Source organism: Anarhichas minor, unplaced genomic scaffold (assembly GCF_050575085.1).
Source record: "Anarhichas minor isolate MPS153535 unplaced genomic scaffold, ASM5057508v1 ptg000011l, whole genome shotgun sequence".
NCBI lineage: Eukaryota > Metazoa > Chordata > Actinopteri > Perciformes > Anarhichadidae > Anarhichas > Anarhichas minor.
This window is the reverse complement of record NW_027466457.1, coordinates 5,495,626-5,516,855: the sequence shown is the minus strand read 5'-3', so window position 1 is coordinate 5,516,855 and position 21,230 is coordinate 5,495,626. Positions and strand designations below refer to the sequence as shown.

At 42.6% G+C, this 21,230-nt stretch overlaps 2 protein-coding genes across 2 annotated transcripts; both read right to left on the bottom strand.

The window, feature by feature from the left end:
* Window positions 1-5,100: 5,100 nt before the first annotated feature.
* On the bottom strand, window positions 5,101-14,358 carry LOC142947443 (high-affinity choline transporter 1-like). Its single transcript, XM_076089033.1, has 8 exons — window positions 14,175-14,358; window positions 13,955-14,068; window positions 8,274-8,429; window positions 8,020-8,168; window positions 7,353-7,499; window positions 6,265-6,418; window positions 5,714-5,931; window positions 5,101-5,619 (listed from the first exon to the last, which is right to left on the bottom strand). The coding sequence occupies exons 1-8, from the start codon at window positions 14,356-14,358 to the stop codon at window positions 5,101-5,103; spliced, it is 1,641 nt and encodes a 546-aa protein (XP_075945148.1).
* Window positions 14,359-18,084: 3,726 nt separating this feature from the next.
* cfap161 (cilia and flagella associated protein 161) lies at window positions 18,085-20,830 on the bottom strand. The gene is made up of 8 exons (XM_076088733.1): window positions 20,762-20,830; window positions 20,335-20,421; window positions 20,017-20,234; window positions 19,570-19,651; window positions 19,343-19,378; window positions 19,013-19,135; window positions 18,789-18,862; window positions 18,085-18,271 (listed from the first exon to the last, which is right to left on the bottom strand). Exons 1-8 carry the CDS (start codon window positions 20,828-20,830, stop codon window positions 18,085-18,087), a joined length of 876 nt encoding a protein of 291 aa, XP_075944848.1.
* Window positions 20,831-21,230: the final 400 nt, after the last annotated feature.

The following is a 21,230-nucleotide window of genomic DNA, read 5'->3' as shown; positions in this document are numbered from 1 at the left end:
GGTGAAAGGGATGGACACTCGCATGCATACAAATCATCAGATGTCAAAGAGCATGCAAAGAAGAAAGTTACACAAACAAACCTGCATGCATTGTGCAAGGTAGCTTCAAATATTTAGTGAAATAGTGATACTGCGAGATCAACAGACAAACCCTAAAATGCTACAATTATACAGAGAAAGACACTCCATGCGAGCACATTTCCCTTCACACGGCGACAGGCTTCATATACAAACAGGCTGGAACATGCAGCACAAAATGTACAGACAGTGTATTAGCCCCAAACTGTGTGTGAGAGAGAAAGAGAGGCAGAGAGAGACGCACTTTGCACCCAGACAGACCGAAATACTGAGAGATCATCTGAGGAGAAGGAAACGAAAGGCAGAGAGAGAGATGGAGATGGATGCGGAAGAAGGGAGGGAGGGATGTGGGAGAGGAGATGGAGAGGAAAAAGGAGAGAGACAGCACTGCTGCAGTGTGAACTCTTTGTCTCTCACACACACACAAACACACACACACACCAAAATAGATATAGCATGCAGAAGGAATGTCATATCAATGCCTGGCAGCAGACTCTCAGACACACACACTGCACAGCTCCCATTCACACACAGTGTTACACCTGTCAAAGTTCAGTAACAGTACATGTGCCATTTACTTCCATGTTTCTTTATCTCATCAGAGCACACACCTGAACACACACCTGGGCATGTTTTTTCACAGTTAACTGATGTTTTCTAGACCAAAACAATGATTGAGATAATCGAGAAATAATCAAGCATTAGTTGCAGCCGATTGCCTTGTTTCATACATGGGGCTGTAAAGTAAAGATTACACCAACTAGACTTTTGGGCTTGGTGCTCAAACCATATGCAGGATTTTTTGTATCACCATCCTTAAAGAAAGTAGTCCCTTCTCTTCTCCTTTACCGCATCCAAGTGTGTTAACAGTGTGTATTAGGTGAGTGCATAAGTCCCAGTGTGTGTGTGTGTGTGTGTGTGTGTGTGTGTGTGTGTGTGTGTGAGGGCAGCAGACTCAGGTGTCAGGGACAGAGTTCAGACCACTGTGCCATCCCTCTCTCTCCCCCTGGCTCAGCTCTCCCTCCCTGCTTGCATCCTTCCTTTTTTCCTCTTCTTCTCCTCCCCTCCACCTCTCATCCATTCATACCTTTTTACTCCTTCTCTTCTCTCCCCTTATCCATCCTTACCGTTGCTCTTCTTTCCTCCCTCTCTCTTCTTCAATCTCCAACTACTTCCTCTTCTATTTCCTTTTTTCCCCTCTGCTGGCCATCCCCTCTTCCTCTTTCTCTCTACCTCCCTTTTTGTCTTTCCCTAGGTCTCTCCCAGTGAGGCGACCCGCTCAGACGTCGATGAATAATTCAGACTGTGTTGCACTGCAGGCTTTCCCCGCACCTCCCTACTCTGCATCATCCCTTTTTTTTTGTAAACACAGGAAGAATTTTTTTTTATATCTCCGTTGCTGTTAATTGTTTGATTCTTATTTTAGATGATTGATTGATTAAATGAACAAGCGCACATAGTATTTCAGCGTGTCGGTGTGTGAAAAAAGAAAAGCGAAGAGGGAGAGATCCCCTTAGTGTTTAGTATTCTGCAGCTCTCTTTCTGGGTGTGTGGTGTCTCCTCTCTCTTTTTTTCACACAGACACGCACTTCTAGAGGAGGAGCCACTCGACAGCAGGGCTCTCCCACTACCCCTCCCAACCTCAGCACACACCTCCATCAGCATCGCCCCTCTCACCCCTCCATCTATTTGAGTTACTACTGGTAACCAAACAGACCAAGTGAAACATTATCTGAGATGTTAACAGTTCAATAATCATAAAGACAAAACAATACTGGAGACTTTGAATTTCGGATGATAAGCGTAAATTAATTCGACTCCTCGGTTGATCTCCACGTGGCTCAGAAGGATGAACTGAAGCTGTTGTGTCCAAAGTCACGTTCAGGAGCAGTCGGTCACATCTTGTCACTCAAAAATGACTTGTAGGCAATAAGCAGTTTGAATAATAAAAATATTCTATCGTCATTACAGACACATTAACCTACAACAGACAGTACGATGTATGGATTGAAATTCACTGAACTTAGAAGCATGTCCACCTCTTCACAAAAAATACTGTATCATGCTGCTAAATTACAGTAGTCAGCTGTTATTGTTAATTTACGGCATTTTTTCTTATTATATATATGTTGTCTAAATGTTTTTTTATCTATTGCACTGTATTCACTTTATATGTTTATATGTTGGACTGGAGAGAAACTTCTTTTCAACTCCTCTGTATGTTCGGTACATATTGTGGAATTGACAATAAAGCAAACTTTGAACTTTTTGAACTTTGAACATAACTGTTAATTGACGGCATTGACTGTTAATTTACATGCAAGGGATGAACATTTAACTGTATGTTACAGTTATTATGAAATACTGTAAGATACCATTGAAAATCCACCGTATTCATCCATCCAGATTTCTACCCTCAAGGCGTTTCTCCTCATGGCTTGGCTCAAGTCAGGCATGTATGGCTTGTGGGCCCTCTCGATGTGCGCGATCTTGGAGCATGGAACCACTTCAATACTGCCTCCACATGTCCACACCCGCATGAGCAAAGAAACAAGAACAAGAAGTCCTGGAAGTGATGGTATGGCCCCCAGAGAGCCCTGATCTCAACATCATCAAGTCTGTCTGGGATTACATGAAGAGACAGAAGGATTTGAGGAAGCCTATCAGGAACTCTGTGGTTAGTTCTCCAAGATGTTTGGAACAACCTACCAGCCGAGTTCCTTCAAAAACAGTTTGCAAGTGTACCTATAAGAATTGATAGTTTGAAGGCAAAGGGTATTAACACCAAATATTGATTTGATTTAGATTTTTCTTTTGTTCGCTCACTTTGCATTTTATAAATTGATAAAAATAAACAATTATTATTTATATTTTTCAAAGCATTCTTCGTTTACAGCATTTTTTCACACCTGCCTAAAACTTTTGCACAGTACTATTAATATATATACAGTATGTGTATATAATCCTGTTGAGCAGGCAATGGCGATGGGAGCAACAAAGGGTGGGGGCGGGAACAGCTGGTGACGCAAACAGGAAGTCCTCTGTAGGTTAGACCGTCTCATTTCGGAGACCGCTCGGTCCAGCCTTCGCGGTGTTCAAAGGACGCGGCCGACGTAGACCGCGAAGGCTGGGTCCCGGTCCTCCCGAAGGATGCGGCCGCTGGAGAATTGAGACGGTGTGCGATGGGCGTTTGAAATGTCTGTGATGCATTTGGAGACAATAAGGAAGCCAGTACAGGTATTTCTATTCTTTTATTTTGTTCATTTCAGATAACATCAGCGTTTGATTGTTAGACTGAAAGATTGTGTCACCTTACTTTTGAAACCCACCTGAATGTATTATGTGGATTTTCCCGTATTTGTTTTTTTTTTAACCCACTTTTAATACTTAAAACGGTGAATTAAAGGGGTATTCTCACTATGACATAATCAGAATAAATAGCATTAAAATAAATTCACTTGCCTATCCATAACCTTGATCTTCTATATTGGGAAATCAATGCATTTAAAAACATTTAAAGTATGTTTCTCGTATTGCTTTCATTTAAAATATTACCAGAAACAAAATGAAAATAAATAACATTATAATAGTCCTGTAATTTAAATATAACGCGTTTGAAGTTGAATTACTAAATCTGATAAATACTTTGTGCAAAGATGTAAGTAAAGTGTGACAGGAGCGAATATGCATAATTTATGTCGTGAAAATAACATTAACGGTAGTTTAGGGTTAGGTAATACATTTATTTGATCAAGTCATAAAACTAAGAGCCTGTGCTGGAAAGTCTTCTGATATGATGTTGAGGTAAAGTGAGTGGTTAAGCAAGAAACAAAATAAATCTCCCCTCGGTGTAAAATTGTAAAAGCAGCACGCGCCACCATAGATGAGTGACACTGAACCAACTGGCTTTTATAATCTATTTATTTATTGTAAAACTGAAGTTTTGGATTTATGTTGTGGTTAGCAGCATCTCCTGAGATTCACTCTGGTTAGGTCCTTTCAGTGTTTAGGTGCTGCCCTCTGTTGCTACAAAGGTGGCATTGCAGCTGTGTTGTTGGAGCAAATGTCAAATACCACTGGAACATCAAGTCAAAACTGTGCAATAGAGGCAACAAAGGCAAATACCTTAAGGGGGTGTAATTCAATGGTGTTAGTGACAAACAGCCCATTATCATTTAAAGGTGATGTAGAAAAATTGTGGCACTCTATCATATGTACATTAATGTATATAACTTAGAGCAAGTAACTTGTCATTGTGTTCTTCTCCCTCACACACATTAAAAGACACATATTCCATCAGATTCAAAGATAATAAACAGATAAGGTTTCATTTTTTTTATGAACACTTGCAATCACAAAACATCTAAAAAATAGCAGTTCAAATTCTATATCTTGATGGTCCTTCAATAATGATCCCTTTAAAACATAAAATAATGGTAAATGCTTCAACAAGCAGGCACTTTGCTGCTAGATTTTTTTGTTTGCGGGGAATAGTCAACCTCAGCGTCTCAAGTATTGCATCACAAATGGGATTGCTTTGTCCCCTCAGTGCTTGATCGATGCAAAGAGCCAGAACTCCTTAGAAAGTGATTTCACAATTAAATAACACCACCCGGGTTGAGCTTCATTTACAGAAAAGGTTTGAGTGGAGGCGACGTAATTAAAAAACTACAAAAATGTTTGTGTAACCGCTGACAATTGAGGAAAGAGGTTCATTTAAAGAGGATTGGGACGATGTGAAAAAAAAACACAGACTGCTGACATTAAGATCAGAATCCCGAGGTCTTCATATGTGGCCTTAATCCTCTTCTGTTAAAAAAAGACAACCAGCACGCATCAATGCCTCCCTGAATCACTCTCCACATACTGCTGGTCAGCTTGGTGAATATAAAGCATATGATTCAGTATTAAACACGTGTAATATACAGTACATGTAAGAAATGTGCAGAGACGAAGGTTGGTAGGAATTTGCATAAAAAGAGGTTTGAGTATACTTTGGCTGATGTTGTACTTAAGTTAAGCCTAGAATTTTGTATTAAGGATACAGTTCTTTTCCTCACCAGGAACAGGTGGTACTTGCTCCCTCTCTGCCTCTTTTTCCTCCTCAAACACCCCCAGGAAATCCCAGGACTGAGGAATTAGTTGGTGACAGAAGCCTAGCTCCACCATCCAGGACACTGTAATAATACATGTCACAGAGGACAGCATGGCAAGAGTCCTGAAGGGGAAGTACTGTACGATAACTCCGTCCACCTCCCTCCAGCCGGGGTATAGGATGAGAGGAGGGATCCCAAGCAGGGGCTCCCCGCTCAGCCCACGCAGCAGCAGTCCTACTAAATAGCCGCTGATAGCACCGTAGCAATTAACGCAGCCTAAGTGCAGTATGCATACGAGCTGCGGGAGGATCACGCAGTAGAGGAGGTCCCCGCTTACCAGCCAGAGGCCGAACACGCTGTCTTCAGCAAAGGCCAGGCCTGATCCAGCCAGGCCCACCAGCACAACGCTAACACGGATCACCAGCTGCAGCTCCCGCTCCGAGGCCTGCAAGAACAGCGAGGAGAGGGACAATAAAAATGCAGGTCCTTTGCATTATGCTCAACCAAACACGCACACACACACACACACTCGCACACACCTGCTTCCTCAAAGTCGCCTTGTATATGTTTTGTGTAAACATGGATGCTGAGGACAGCAGCACAGAGTCCATGGAGGACATAACTGCTGCCGCCACAGAACCAATGCCTAACACTGACAACCAGGTGGGTGTGAGGTAGTGCAGGGCCAGTGGCAGGATCTTCCCTGCCTCCCCTCGTTCAAAAGGAGGGGGTAGACCATACTCTGTCTGGTTCCAGTCTTAGAGAACAGGAGAGGGAGAGAGAGGAGCAGACATAGAGGTAGAGAAAGAGACAGTCAGGGTCGAGAGGAAAAGAGTAACGGCAGGGGAAGAAGCTTTTAAGATTATGGTGATGGCATCAAAATAAAATTAAGCACTGGGGAGAAGGAGGCAAAATATTTGAAAGCAGGCAAATGTCCCACCATAATTTTCACACACACATAAAAGTCATCCCATGCCATTAACCATGGTACTGGGGACCTAACTGAACATGTCGTCTGATGTCAAATATATGAATGCTTGGTGTGTGTACTGTGCGTGTGCGCAGCTGAGTGTTGTACATGCATGTATACCTGCAGAGGCCGCCACTGCTCCAATGATAATTGAGGGGAGTCCCATAACTAAAACTGTCCCAGCAGCAGCAAAGCAGGTGACCTGAGCCTGAGCAGAGGAGGCTGCAGAGAGGATCCTCTGGTAGAGAGCTTGATAGGCCAGTCCCCCTAAAGCCTAAAACATGCACGCACAAAAACCACAAGCTTTGTCAGTGAACAAGATGGATGGATGATTGTGGCCTTAAATTCTATTTTCTCAGTCTTGATTCTAAGTCTAGTTAGCGCTACATGATTTCACAGAAATAACAGTGAGAACAGAGGAGCAGCTACAATGGCTCAAGGTATCTTGAACTTGAAACTAAAGTGTTATTTCAATTGACTTTTATCACAGAACACATTTTGGCATGTCACAGGAGGAAAAGCACTCACATCGACATGGCTTACTAAGACCCTTGAATAGAACATTTTGATATTATTAGCTGCACACGAAGACATCAGATAAACATGCATGGGTCGCGACAGGTCATATGGTTAAATGATTATCTTGTTCAAATAAATAACTCTAACAAAACATATTGATATTCTGAGACATTTTGGTAGATTCAGACAAAATTTCTGGGAACACTGATGAATTACAGGTTTTCAGGGATGTATTGGAAGCCAACAATAGAGATATAGTATGTTCATGGCCTGTATAAAGTATGGACGTAGTCGTCACATGCTTAGAGTGGTAGGCTCCTGCCGTCACCATCTTGGCAGCGACGATCAATTATGCCTAAATTTAAGCAGTAATATAATTTAATCGGGTGATTTATTCTAAAAATTCACATCCCTGCAGTTGTGAACAAAACCATTTTGGTACCAGGCCGTAAACATATTTTTGCTATGAAGTTGGTTATTTTAAAATGAGGGTCTATGCAGATTGACTCACATCTGAGCCAGCCCCAAGTGGCCTTTTGAGGAACTGCATTTCTCAGCACCAGAGGTTGACACTTGAGAATATCCTGTCGTTGCATTTGTGCAATGATACATCTACGGATGTGTTATTTCAATCCTGTAACGCCACTGCAATCACACACAGTGAAACAAAATACAATTTAAAGTCTAACCAATAACAGCATCTCATCCGCCCATTTTCCTGCATCCTCCAGCTTCAACTCTCCGATCCATGACTTTCCAATTGTTTGGTTGAAGTGGACTGTGTGCGTGATGTCAGTAACTGCAGGGCTGAGTATCAAAAAAGGAATACAGAGCCACTGAAACAGAAAGAAACAGCTGTTATAGCAAAACTGGTGACAAGTCAGCTTTTGAATTACTTACATTTCTCAAAGTTCTTGAATGCATTCACTCTGAACCCCGAAACCCGCTGGTAATTGCCCAAATTACACCATTTACCCTAGCCAGAAGCTGCAAAGACAGACGTAAATGCGTGAAAAAGGCTACTGAACACAGAGAGGTTAAGAGTAGAGGTTGTAAAAATGTAAATAGTTCAATATGCATAGCACATGGAGCCCCCCTTTTTTTCCAGTGTCGGTAACATTTGTGGGCACTTGGGAAAATGTTGGATGAATAGATTCCACTGTTTTCCAATTTTTGTGAAATAAATTATCAAAGATATTCTAAAAACTTCTTGTTTTGTTGTTGATTTCTGGTCGTTTTATACTTCTCAAAAGACAATTTTGAGTTGAACAGTATTTCTGTTGCCTTCCCTCCATCCTCCTCGTTCCTCTTCTCAGTCAATTTCTGTCACTCGCTCTGTATTTCTCCCTTTCTCACCAGGCTGATGAAGATGAAGGAAAGCTGGATGATGTCGGTATACGCCACAGAGTAGAGGCCACCCAAAAATGTGTAGATGATGGAGACAGCAGCAGAGATGACGATGGAGATGGCAGACGACAGCCCAAGAATGATGCTCATTGTTCCTCCTGGAAGTAAAACAGAACATTAAATCAGAGATGCTCTACAAAAATATGCAACGTGACGGACTGTGGCAGAATCATAGCGTTAAGTTTGCGTGAAGTGTTACTTACCCAGAGCAGCAAGGATGCAGGCAACCCACAAAATATCACTGACCAAAGCAGGAAGCAGCAGTGTTGCAGTGAACATGTTGCCATAGCGATGCTGAAAGGGATCCAACATGGTCACGTAGCGCTTAGACCTCATAGGTTTTGCAAAAAACAATCCTCCTTAAGAAGTAGAGAGTAAATAAAAACAACTGTTGAAGTGAAATATAACTTGAAATGTGAGGCTACGTTATTCCAGTTTTATTGCAGTATGTATGCACACTAATCCATAGTATACCTTCGAATCATTTTGAATACTTTTTGAATAATTAATTTTCCTTAGAAAGTTTAATTATTAATTTTTTTTGAATAATCCAAATTTCTGAAAATTATTTTCCAAAATAGTTTGATTTTTGATATTCAAAACATTTTCCTATTTTAATTTAGTTTTAATCTTAATTTTAATTAAATTTTCAATTTGAATTTCCTTTCTGAAATTTGTTACTTCTTTTCCTTTCCAGGTTAGATCATTCGTTACATTTCCTAAACTAACAGTTAGCTGTGTTTAGTAGATTTGATCGTTTATTTGTAAAACCAACACTTTGTTTTGTTTTTCTTAATCCCTCAAAGAAAAGTTACACACAGCTGTCACAGGCCAGAAGTGCTGAAACCACATTAGCATTTTCTACCTTTGAGTTGAAAAGCAGTAGTTAATACCTCAGAGCAACAGTAGAAATTGTAAGTCATAGAACTAGGCATTTCACTGTGCACCTCAGAGCAGTAATTGACGTCCAACAGTAGAAATCGTAAGTCACAGAACTAAGCGTTTCACTGTGCACCTCAGAGCAGTGATTGACGTCCAACAGTAGAAATTGTAAGTCACAGAACTAGGCATTTCACTGTGCGCCTGCATTAACCGTAAACACTAACCGTTTTTCTTACTAACAGTAGGGAATTCTAACCACTGTTGCCATTTACAAAGAAGTAAAATGGGCAGTCAAAAACCGTACAGGTTAGGAGCAGAAGCTCACCAGGAGCCAGACAACCCTGCACCACAGGATGCAGCTGCTGGTCTCCTCAAACTCGCCCTCCCTGATGACAGGAGAAGGGGGGAGTACTCCCAGGTCCTGAGTGACCTAAGTGGGTCCGAGCCCACTTCCACAGGCGAGCGAGACATTCCGCATATGTCAAGTGTACGCCTAGAACGAACGCCCTCTCCCACGCGGGGAGAGGTAGATCACCCTCCCCTTGATTTTAATAATTATGGCGATTCAGACGGTTTAGGCCCTCTCCGCGCGCAGGGCCTGCGCACCTATCACATAGAGTCCCGCACGAAGGACGTAGAGCGCTTCGATCCAAATATTCGCTACTCGAGTATTGATGACTGTCTCAGGGTCCAAATCAGGTAATGCCACCGCACTCGTCAGAAAACCCGACACCGACTCGCAGCCCACCTGACTAAGCCAAGTGACCTTCCCCTCTGCTGCTCAAGTCTACTTAGTAGGGTGGGGAAGAGAACTCGGCACACTCCCTGAAACGACCACTCCCAATTGCGCGCCCCCCCCTGTTCTTTAACCTTCTTGGGCGACCTTGTTCACAAAGACAATGCCCGTTGTGTATATATATATATATATTTCAGTCGTACTGGGGGGCCATAACACACTTGCTCTACTCGATTCCAGGTCAGAAACGAACCTAATGTGTCCCCCCCACCTTTCGCATACACCTCTAGGGTACCACAACCTTAGAGGCCCTTCCAGCACCCTAGTTCGGAAAATCCTTTGTCAACTAAGCCTTGTTTATCCTGCTCTGTCAGCGTGATCCACCTCCAGTTTGTTCAACGAAGCCACCGCCTTCTTTCGGCCGAGTCATCGCCCGGGCGTGTCAAGTCGCCAGTGCCGCAGGGGACAGAAGATGCCTCGTGCACGAGGTTTTTCTTCCAGCTCCTGCCCCGCTTTAGGGAACTGAACTTGATTTGCGCGGGGGACCTGTCTCCATCTCTAATTAGGGGGGAGGGGCGGGGGAAATGTCACCATTGCCCGCCACGACACACTACAGAATGAAGCCGTTCACGACGCTTCCCTGAGTGCTGGCGGTGACGTGGTGGTATGCACCCTCGCCACTTGAACAGCTTGAGGGGGGAAGGCTCTGACAACAGAAACTTAGAGAGATGCACTTCGCAGGGAGTGCAACTCGCCAATCTAGCCAGTGTTAAAACCAACCAGAAAATCCGGCTTACCATTGACTACTAACGTTTAACTGCATGCTTCAACTCGCCCTGTAGGCATGCACTAACCGCTAACAAATCCAACTTCAACCAGAACATTTACAAGACCTGAAAAACTTTCATTGTGACTGTAAACTTACGCTCCACTCTCATAAATAACCCTTTGCATGCTTTAGAGACTCTACCAGAAGTGACCAAGGAAGACATAACCTATGCCGTAGCAGTCAGATTTAATGCAGGACCTCATCAAAGAACAGCTCATCTGTCAACAGCTTGAGCCGCTCTAAACCCCAGCCTAGCTGGTCACCCTAGACTGTGTTAACAAAATCCGTAAATCTGCTACCACTACTGTTATGCAACCCTCACAGGTACCTCTGGCCTATAGTCTTGGCAGCGCAATTCCAATAGATCCTAAAACTTAGACATAGAACTCGCTCTAATTCTACCGATTAGAGGGAGATAAACGCACATATTATGTACAAATATATCCAGAAGCTACAGACCAGACTGGATTCCCTCCTATTCGTAACCCCACGTTTTAACCAACCTGCGACTGCTCCGCCGACGGACTCCAGTCCCGTCTAGGAGTAGAACCAGTAACCACTGTTTCCCTCTCATCTGCTTCTATTCTTTCTACTCTTCTCTCTTTTGTGTTTTGTTTTGTTTTATTTGGGTTGTTACTTTCTTTGACACTATACCGCAATGCTAGGATTATCACAAAATCATGATTAGCGATTGAATTATTTGGGAATAATGTTTTTGCTCACCTATGATTTGAATTGTGTATGATAGCAGATGTAGGTAGAGGTAGTTAAAGTCATCTGCCCAGATGCCACCTTAGTCATCAGCCCAGATACCTATGAACTCTGAACCCTATGAACTCTGAACCCCATGAACTCTGAACACTGACTGTTTTAACCACTGCTTTTGGTTCCCGGAATACTTGGACTGTCTAACCTCTTCAGGTTCTCAGGAATACCTGGACAGTGTTTCCCACCACATGGATGCACGTGCCAGCCCTTGGTTTGCTCTAAAGACCGTGGCCATCACCCCGCTCTTCAGACCAAAGGGGGGATGTTGGGATCTGACCCTGCTGTCCTGGCTGGCTGAGACCTTCACACGTGTTTTTCAAATAAAGGAGCAGCCATGTTCCTTCCTTTCACCAAAACGCCTGATCTGGGATCTGCAGGAAACCTCATGCCGGATGACCACACCCCCCAGCTCCAGCAGAAACCTGATGCTGGTCCCTCATTGGCCAAGAAAGGGCCCCCCACTGGTTGTGCCACCTGGTTTATAAGCCTGAGCACAGCTAGAATTCTTTCTCTTCCGTCCAGACACCGCTGGTGTAAGGAGATCCACAAGGCCTCTTCACTCCGGACTCGTCCAGGGGACAAGAAGATCCGCGAGGAACCGCGGCCTCATCAAATCCTATCAGGTCACATGCAACATTCGCTGGTCGAACAGACTGTGTTTTATCTTGAGTTTTGGATCCTGTAGTGCGAGAACGGATAACTCCTATGCCCCGTTCTCCCACCCTTTTTGTGTACACACCGCCGGCAGAAGGTAACAATCTTTCCTCGCCGAAGATTTCCGGGAAGGACGACCCAAACCTCGTCCCTCAGCCAAAGTTAAAAAGCCCCTCTCTGCAGCGAGGAGGCCGAGTCTGCGCCAGCCAGCCCCGAGGCCGCGCCACCGAGAGCCAGCGGCTACTCGAGGACCGAGTGATCCCCACCACGGGAAACGTACCCCACCGAACAAAGCTTCTACAAGTAAGAGTTACTGGTATCTGGGCCTAGCTTAGCTTAGCATAGCATTAGCTTAATTTAGCCTATTCGTTATGTCGTTGTTATTCCTGTATCTTGTTACGTTAAGTTACTGTCGTGTTATAACGTGTTATTGCGCAAGCATCGCGGACCACGGAGTCCCGTTATATTGTGTATTTCCTGCTGTAACTGTTTGCATTAGATCCGTCGCTGCTAGTGGATGTGGAGGTTGTGATTTTATCACTTCAAAGACCAAAACCACGGTGGCGGAGCCTCGTCTCGCCGACCGAGTTTCGGGGTGATACTCTCAGCTATCTTGTCGCGGGTCAATAGACTCCGCCATCTTTGCTTGTAGGCTCACACGCCCCTTTTTAGGTTACGTACCATCACTGTTTGAGTAGCCCCCCCCCCCCCTTCGTTTCCTCACACTCACACACTCACACATGTACATATATCTATATACATATCCTTACCCCACTTTATTCATTTGACTTTAGGTATTAGATATATAATTGTATGATTGTGTTTGTTGATTTTGATAGTACTTGATTTGATCATTTATTATTTTGATTTAATAAACTCTGTTATATTTTAAAGAGCAGTCGTCTGTGATTACTTGTGCATATGTGTGTAATAATAACTGGATGTAGTGGCCTGTGCTCGAACTCAAACCTTCACTTTCACTCTGAATGTGTAATTGTACTCAGACTGTTAACATTATGAGTGAATGCTAATTATGAGACTTCGTTTTATTGTTTGGTTATTGGTCCCCGTTCGCAGGGTGGTGCCCCGTTATTATTAATAATCATTAATTGTTACTGACATTAATAATTCTATTGATGTCAAGAATTTAGTTTCTTAGATGCTGATAACCCAAACACGCTCCTCTACGTTCCCAACACCTGTGTACAAATTCTCCCTTTGTTGGGGGTGGGGGGGTTCCCTCCCACAGTCCACGAACAAGCAGGTTAGATAAAGTGGAATTTATTTTAAAATTGTCTGTTGGTGTGAATATGTACGTGTGAATGTCTGCCTGTAGGCCCAGATAGACCAGCAGTCTGCTGTAGGGTCTATGAAAGAGCCTTGGTGGGAAAAATAATGCTGTTGCATAATAGTATCGATAAGTACGATGTCTGCCCTTCTCTGGCTAGAAGAACTTAAACTCTGTGTCCATGACTTATGAAGTTAAAGTATCTGCTGCTTCATAGTTTCTGTCGCGAACCTAAACAATCCCTTGCACATGTACTATTGCATTTCCGTCTTTTACATGGCTAATACTGACAGTGTAAGGAAAGTAATTCAATAAAGGAACACTTTGGCGCAATACAGTATGTGGATTATTCATTAGCCATGTTGGTTGACTTTGTGAAGTATTTGAGTGCAACAACAGGCACAAAATCTGCATTTTCTTACGTAATGAAAGGATTGGCAGACTTTGGGTCTACCCTGCATCTAGTCCAATGCATGCTGAGATAGGTGAAAGGCCACAACAAGACTAGTTAAAGATAAGCAGGTTAAGAGTTTGAAAAGATGAATTACATTATGTGATACATACAACAACCACAAATACAACCACAGGGTGCTACTAAACAAGAAAACAACCTTGTTAAAATGCCAGACAATGTTTTGGAGCGGTATAATAAATTAGTACAATAGCCTTCACCTCTCCATCTGCTGTGTGTTATCATACAGAGGCTTCATTTGTTTGAGCTACTTACCCAAAAGAAAATTGATAACATAAGCAGGAGGCCCCATAGCCCAGATGAGACCTTGAGAAGGAGAATAAACAGCCTCGGCAGTTCCCATAATGTAACCTCCTCCAACCCATGTCGCTAAAAGAAAAGCAAAGAAAATAGTCAAGCAAAGACCATAGCACAGTGAGAGGAGCTTAGAGCACACACCATAAGTACACCGAGTACCGCTCAGAAAAAGTTCTACCTGTCATGGTGAAAACCCCGACCAGGACATTGATGTTGCGGCCACCAACCATGGCAACTTCGCTCTTCGTGCCGGCACATGTCTTCTCCACTTTCTTGGATTTTCGAGATGCCCAGATCCCAATTGCCAGGATGACGATATAAAAAACCACCACGGTCACGAGTCCGGGGACATTCACTGCCATGATTGTCTGGTTACACAATGCAACAAATAAAACACAATAAGAACATGTAAGTAAACAGCAAAGAAGCCCATCATTGAGCACAGAATGACAAGACTTATGCAGGAGTAAAGTATTAAAAACATGTGTACAGTCGCTCACCTGACAGGCTGCTACTTGAGACTCACACAGAACCATGGCATTACCAGAATAAGCACATCTGGCAGAAATCCTGACTAAACAAGCCGTATCAAGGCTGTGAAAGGGGCTCACAAAGGGGTGTGGGTGGCCCAAGAGAAAGCAGCGCACACATCCTCTGCTGTGCTGCATTGTCACAATGCCGAGAAAGATGTGAGAGCAGAGGATGCACCTGCTGTTAAATAATCCAAAATTATAACCTCTGCCATTTTACCAGAAGCCATAAAGTTTAACAACACAACGAGCAAATAGGCGATTAAAAGAGGGTATCACCCGGCTCCACATAGATAGCTTGCATCACGTGCCCAGGGCGAGGCTACCATTGAGGACCCTGATGTTGTGTTCTTCTCCTGGGAATTTGATCCAGTATTTTTCCACCGAGATTCAGTTTTTCTCCACCAGAATTTATTTTGCAGCAGAGCTTTGAAACAGTATGTAGATCTTCATGTTTGGGAGTTATTCCAAGTGCTTAACTTTAAATCCAGGTCCGTTGTATCCCCCCACTGTTCAATTGATTTGCAAAGTAGTGTAGTTTGTCAGTAATGTATTCTATGCCCTTAGTTTGTTAATGACAGAAGATCTTTACAGACATTGTAAAGCAGGTCATCTTGACTCTGACAATAAACGATATGCTTATGTCACCATAGACTGACTGATACATCAGTTGCATAATGTTATTGTTAGTAGTTCTTGGTTTATCTGATTTCATAGTAGCAAAATCAATACCAATCTTCCTCATTGAATCAGTGAAATGATTTATAAATCAAAGATAATAGATGAAATAAAATAATCCTTTGTTAGTCCCACAGCAGGGATATTCATTATTATTCTGATATATTACGAAGTCACTTGGTGAGTTGTATTTTCTAAAATGTTTAACATAAGCTAAATCATGTGAATCTGAATATCGTAAAGAATAAGCAGCACAGAATAAGAAGCACATCAGTGGGCTGTATTTTTTAAGATATTAATACTATTTAATTAGGTAAAATAGCAATACCACAATGTAACCAATACAAGTAAAAGTCTACATCATTATGCAGGCAGAATTGTGGCTTTCAGGGTATTCAAATGTTGGATAATACTGTTGTATTTATATGTAAGCAGGAGAGGAGGAGTTGTTTTACCTACTTGAGATGGTTTCATCTCCAGCAAAACATTATATTTTATAAGCTAATCGTGTGTTTTGTAAGAAACACTTGCAACGCAACTATAGCTGTTAAATACATGTACATTAGTGGATTTAAAAGTACATGTCTCTGTGAAATGTAACGTATCAGTGCAGTTCCCCCCCCCCCCCCCCCCCTCAATACGCAGGGACAGTGTAGGTAACATTTAAAAAGGTTAAATACCTTCTACCGTTACTTAGGAGCCCTGAATAAGATACCTCTTCAGCCGACACATTAACCTTTAATTAATCAACCTAACGCAACCACACACCTTGAGAGAAGCCTTCACTGATAATACATCTATAATAAGAACTATCATTCATGTTTGTTTTTATCCTGACTGTTATATATATATATGTGTGTACCATTAACGTTACCAAGATAAATCGTGTTTATCTCATAAATAACGCCTTTGCATGGCATTACCGATTAATTAAAGGACAGACCAGACGCCATGGAGACGTAGCTATAAATCATCATCATGTGGCTACACATACAGATAAATCATTACCAATATATTGAATATTAGATTTGATCACATATTAACAGGTTCACCTAGATGCGCTTATTCCCAGTCAGGGTATGAATAAGAACGCAACTGGATACTAGATCCTGGTAATGTTAGTCACCGAGCTTCACTGTTACCGTTTCACGTTACACAAATTGTAAACCGCAGTGAGAGAAAAAGACACGCGGCCAAATGAGTTGAATGAATGGAATATTTTAATTACACAATCACTATGATGTGCAATTATTAACCTACAGACACAACACGATGAAACATGGACGCAATTAGCCTTCGTTCCCATGTGGGGACTATAACGTAACATTACCTTTGCGTGGTGCCAGCGTCCTTTCTTCAGCGCGTCGGCTGCTGAGAGTGAGCTTCGGTATTGTTAAAGCATCGGACGGTCACCGTTGTAACGTTGTCTCCATCTGAAACGTGATACCTGCGAGCGGGGCGCGTTCAGCGCCGTCAACGCGTTGAACAAAACGTTTGAAATTAGATGATAGCAGTGTGTTGGATGTGCTATTTCAAATGGTTGTCCGTTTGCAACGGTGTCGCCTTTAAATCGTGTTTGGATGACACCCAGATGGAGAGCGTAATCGTGACAACATATTGCAGACGCTGTCGCGAAACGTTGCGCTCAAACAAAACAGCTGGTTCGAAATCGTTGCAAATCCGCCGAGTCGAAACGTTTGTACTTGAACGCACCCTGGATGATGGACCGTAATAAATGAGAGCGTCATCTATTGTTGAGGAAGCCTCCCAGTTTAATAATTATATTTTAACCTGTGACAGACCAAACCTGGTCTTCATCACCACGTGGACATACAGTATGCTGTCTGGATTACTGGATGACAGAAAGGTGACACTATCAGCACAGCACCGGCTATTGTGCAACTGTACGGAGTGAATCTTGCTCCAAGGTAATGTGAGGTCAAGTGCAATGGGACCATAAGCCTGAATACCCTTTCCTGCACTGACTTCACATGGGGCTTGAATGCCAGGCGAAGGAATCCTCCTCAAAGTGTTAGTCTGCGATAATGCTCACTGCGCTGCACTCCCTCTTTTCTCCTCACATGTTCACCAGCATCACAACATTCCCAAAGAGTCTACTTTCTGGGGAAACAAGCTCCCTCTCTATTACTTTGTATACAGACACATTATGAACACAATATGGAAATGGCTCCGTCAGTAACTTAATAGCTAATAAGACTTGTGAGTTGGGTTCTCACCCCCTGATCTGACAGTGAATACACATCTTGGGTGCTGATAGTTTCAAGGTCCCTTGTCCTTCCTGAGAAGCTTAGCCGAACTCCACACCTGTTGTTTTACTGTTATTTCCTGTAACCCTGTATATAATCAAGGCCAGAACTTGCTCTGGTCAGAGTATTCTACAGCGTAGTAGTGAGTATATTTTGACCCTTTTTAAGACCCTGTTAAGTCATTGCACCTTTCACCATGGCAGAGCCTGTACTTCATCCCCATACCTCAGCAATATCTCCAATAAAATCTATTTCAGTGGAAATTCCAAATGCATGTGAAATTGACCCAAATCCTCCAAAGGTCAAATATCACAGTCCATTTCTTATGCTGCGGCCCAACCAAAACAATAGAAGTGTTGTTTGAAGAAACATATCAAATGGTTGTTTCTACAAAGCCTCCTGTCGGCCTGGCTGGCTAATGTGTATCATATATCCTTTACGTGCTGGTTGGGGTTCATCCTGGAATCTCTTTGTACAAGAAGAACGAAAATCAGTGACCCAAACATAACAAAAACAACCTTTATTTTATAATTCTTTAGGTGTTATTAACGATGTGGTATCTATCTGCCGTATTAGTACTTGTGGCATGAGAGTGAATTGTGTTACTGTCGATTTAGATATCAGGGTTTGCCTGCGTGAGCTCCTCGTCGTGGGCCGCTGACTGTGGGTGGTTGAGAATTACGAGCCCTTTCCCTGCAGAGTCAGAGGTGCACAGGATCCAGTGGTTGTTGTCCTGCTCGCCTCTGCACGAGTTCAGGAAGGTGTGAGCCGTCAGCTCATACTCGTTGCCGTATGGGGTCCTGCAGAGACACGCCTGTTACATACACAACCACAGATGGCACGCAGGCATTGTGACATGACTTTTAGCTGCCATATTGGAGGTCCTCATCTTTTGAGTAGCTGTGAAAAGCGGACTGCAGCTTGATCCAAGTGAATCTACATGGTGTGTGTCTGTTACATTTTGACAGGGCTGATTATTTTTGTTAAGATGTATCAAATATTTTGTTTGGGTTAAGAAAGCTGATTCGTCTCGAGCTACAACTGACTGGGTCAGAGTTAGGTTTCTCATGTCACTGTAAAAACACAAGTCCTATCAGGCTGTCTGCTTGTACCTACAGTTAGCTGACTTACATTAACATTGCAGTTTTCTTGCTCTGGTATCTCCTTTGTGGATCTCACATATTTAGATATTATTTGTGCCAATTCTTCAGTGGACCTCCAAATTGACATCCGACATGAAATTGAAGGCGTTTCTATCGCATTTAACACGGTAACATAAGGTTTTGGGTTCTTTTTAGAATTAAAAATGGAAAATACCAAATGACATGTTGTCCCAGCACAGCAAGAGCCTGGTTTGTCTTGCAGTGTTTGATCAGCACTCTCACATTAGCCTGTAGAAAAAATGATCACGATTGCATGGACATTCTCAATGCCACAGAGGAAAAGGAAAGTTACAGTTCAGCTACAGATTTAAGAGAACACTAAATGCTGATGTTGCAACAGGTGTAATAGTTAACCATGAAGACCCATTAAATACTTACTGGAACAGGCTGACCTTCATATTCGAGCCTCTCCTGGGGTTCAAAGTAGACTATCTTCCACCATGACGTGAAGGAACCGCTGTCATCCAACGTTACTTCCTGTAGCCTGGACTTCTTGGCACACTTTAAAGGAAGTCATAATAATATGAGACTGACAACAGCAGAAAATCCAGTGAAAAGGACAAACACAGCGGCTGCATTCTGCACTTTATGCACGTAAGCTCGGCAGCTCGGCTTTGTTAAACTTCTCATCACAGATGGTGGTTGTTCAGTGTAATGTATTCTACTCGATGGTCTTCAATAATTAATTCATGTTAAAAATTAATCTACCTTTTCAAAAGTTTTTATGTCACTCGTCAGGTAAAGCTGTGGAGAGAAAGGAAGAGAAATGTGTAAACACAAAAGTTAGTTAGTTTTAGTTTAGACAGAGACAGAAACACACACACAGACAGACATAGAAGTATTTTAATTGGCACAATTTATCGTCACATTTGTCATCAAAAAAGTACTTAAATGTGTGTGTGTGTGGGTGTGTGTGTGAATGTTAGATCACTTACACCACCAGCAAAGCCACTTGTTGTTTTTAGAGCAAAACTTTGCTCGAAATGCAGAGTCGACCCTTCAGGACTGCCATCAACACTGTAGTCAGAGAAGCAGCATTACAGGTTTACATCTGGGAGTGTTATTTGTGAGATAGATTTACATTTAATTGATTGTCAATTCATCAAAAATCTAGGCTGAACACTGTTGTATACTCATTGTTTTTCTTTAGTTTTCGTGAGTAAATTTCTTATACTGTAATGTGTGTAATATCAAAAACGGCCAGCAGATGTCGCCATCTCACCACTAGGGGGGTCTGTCTGTGCAAAGACGGAAATAAAGTGATTTCATATTTGGCATGTCACTTTGAACCCCCCGCCATCATACACTGACGAGAGGGCAACATATTGCCATGTGTATTGATGGGTGTGTTGATGTAGTTTTAAGTGTGTTTTTGCTTGTACCTGGTGATGATGAAGGCGGTGCGCACGCAGCACTGAATACCTTTCCCTGCACTGACTTCACATGGGGCCTGAATGCCAGGCGAAGGGCTCCTCCTCACACTGTTAATGTCTGCGTTAATGCTCACTGCACTGCACGCCCTCTTTTCTCCTCCCATGTTCACCAGCGTCACAACATTCCCAAAGTGCAATCTCCCATCATCTGTCACAGTGAGATTCACCTAGACACGTGAACAAACATTATCATTGCCATCCACATCAGCATTGTGATATCATTGTTGTCATTGATGGTGGTATATAATTAGCATAAATTATTTTTACCGGTCTCAAAATGTTCTGTTTGAGGAAGTCTACTTTCTGGGCAACAAGCTCACCCCTCTCTTTTTTCTCGGGATCTTTCTTTGCATCCTGGAAAAAACATCAACATATATCACTGAATAACCTGCATATACAAACAAACAAATAGCTTACGATACACCCGACGGCTACAAGGCTGCACGTTGTATTTAAACAACATTGGTTATATTGTTGCTTAATAAATACAAAGTAATTGTTGCCTGTGTCACGTGGTCTTCTTTGTCCTGTAAGTAGAGAAACTGGATGTGTTACCAATGACGTTAGCTGAGATGAACGACGTGCCATTAGCTGTTACGTGACGTTATGTTACGTAGATTAAACGTTAGCTACGCTAGCTAAAAGTTGAGAGCTAGCTATTAGCTATTGTTAGCTAATTATATTTTGAACAAACCTCGCAGAGCACGTCCTCAAACCAGTTTCCGGTCTTCACTTTGTAGCTATAACTTCTCGAATGAGTCATGCTGGAAAATAATGCTGACAACTATCCGTATGCTAATAATATAATACGTTAACCAACTTTTGGTGTTTGCCCCGATAGACGTAGCTATAATTAGCATGTGTATGGTGGTTTCTATGGCAACTGATGACCAGACATCTTCTGTCAGTTCCCGCGTATTGTCGCGAGAGGGCGTGCTAGTCCAGTAACTGATACCCAGAGCCAGTGAGATCGTTCGTGTCCCATGCGAGCAGGACGAACTCATGAAATATATAGTTTATAAACAAATACACAAAATCACAGTTTTAAAAACATTTCCTGTTGTGCTTTGCATCGATGTGCCCCGCCAAACAAGCACATACCCAAACATGTGGGATTAACATGTCATCATTGCCACTATCATCATACCTATCCCCAACAACAT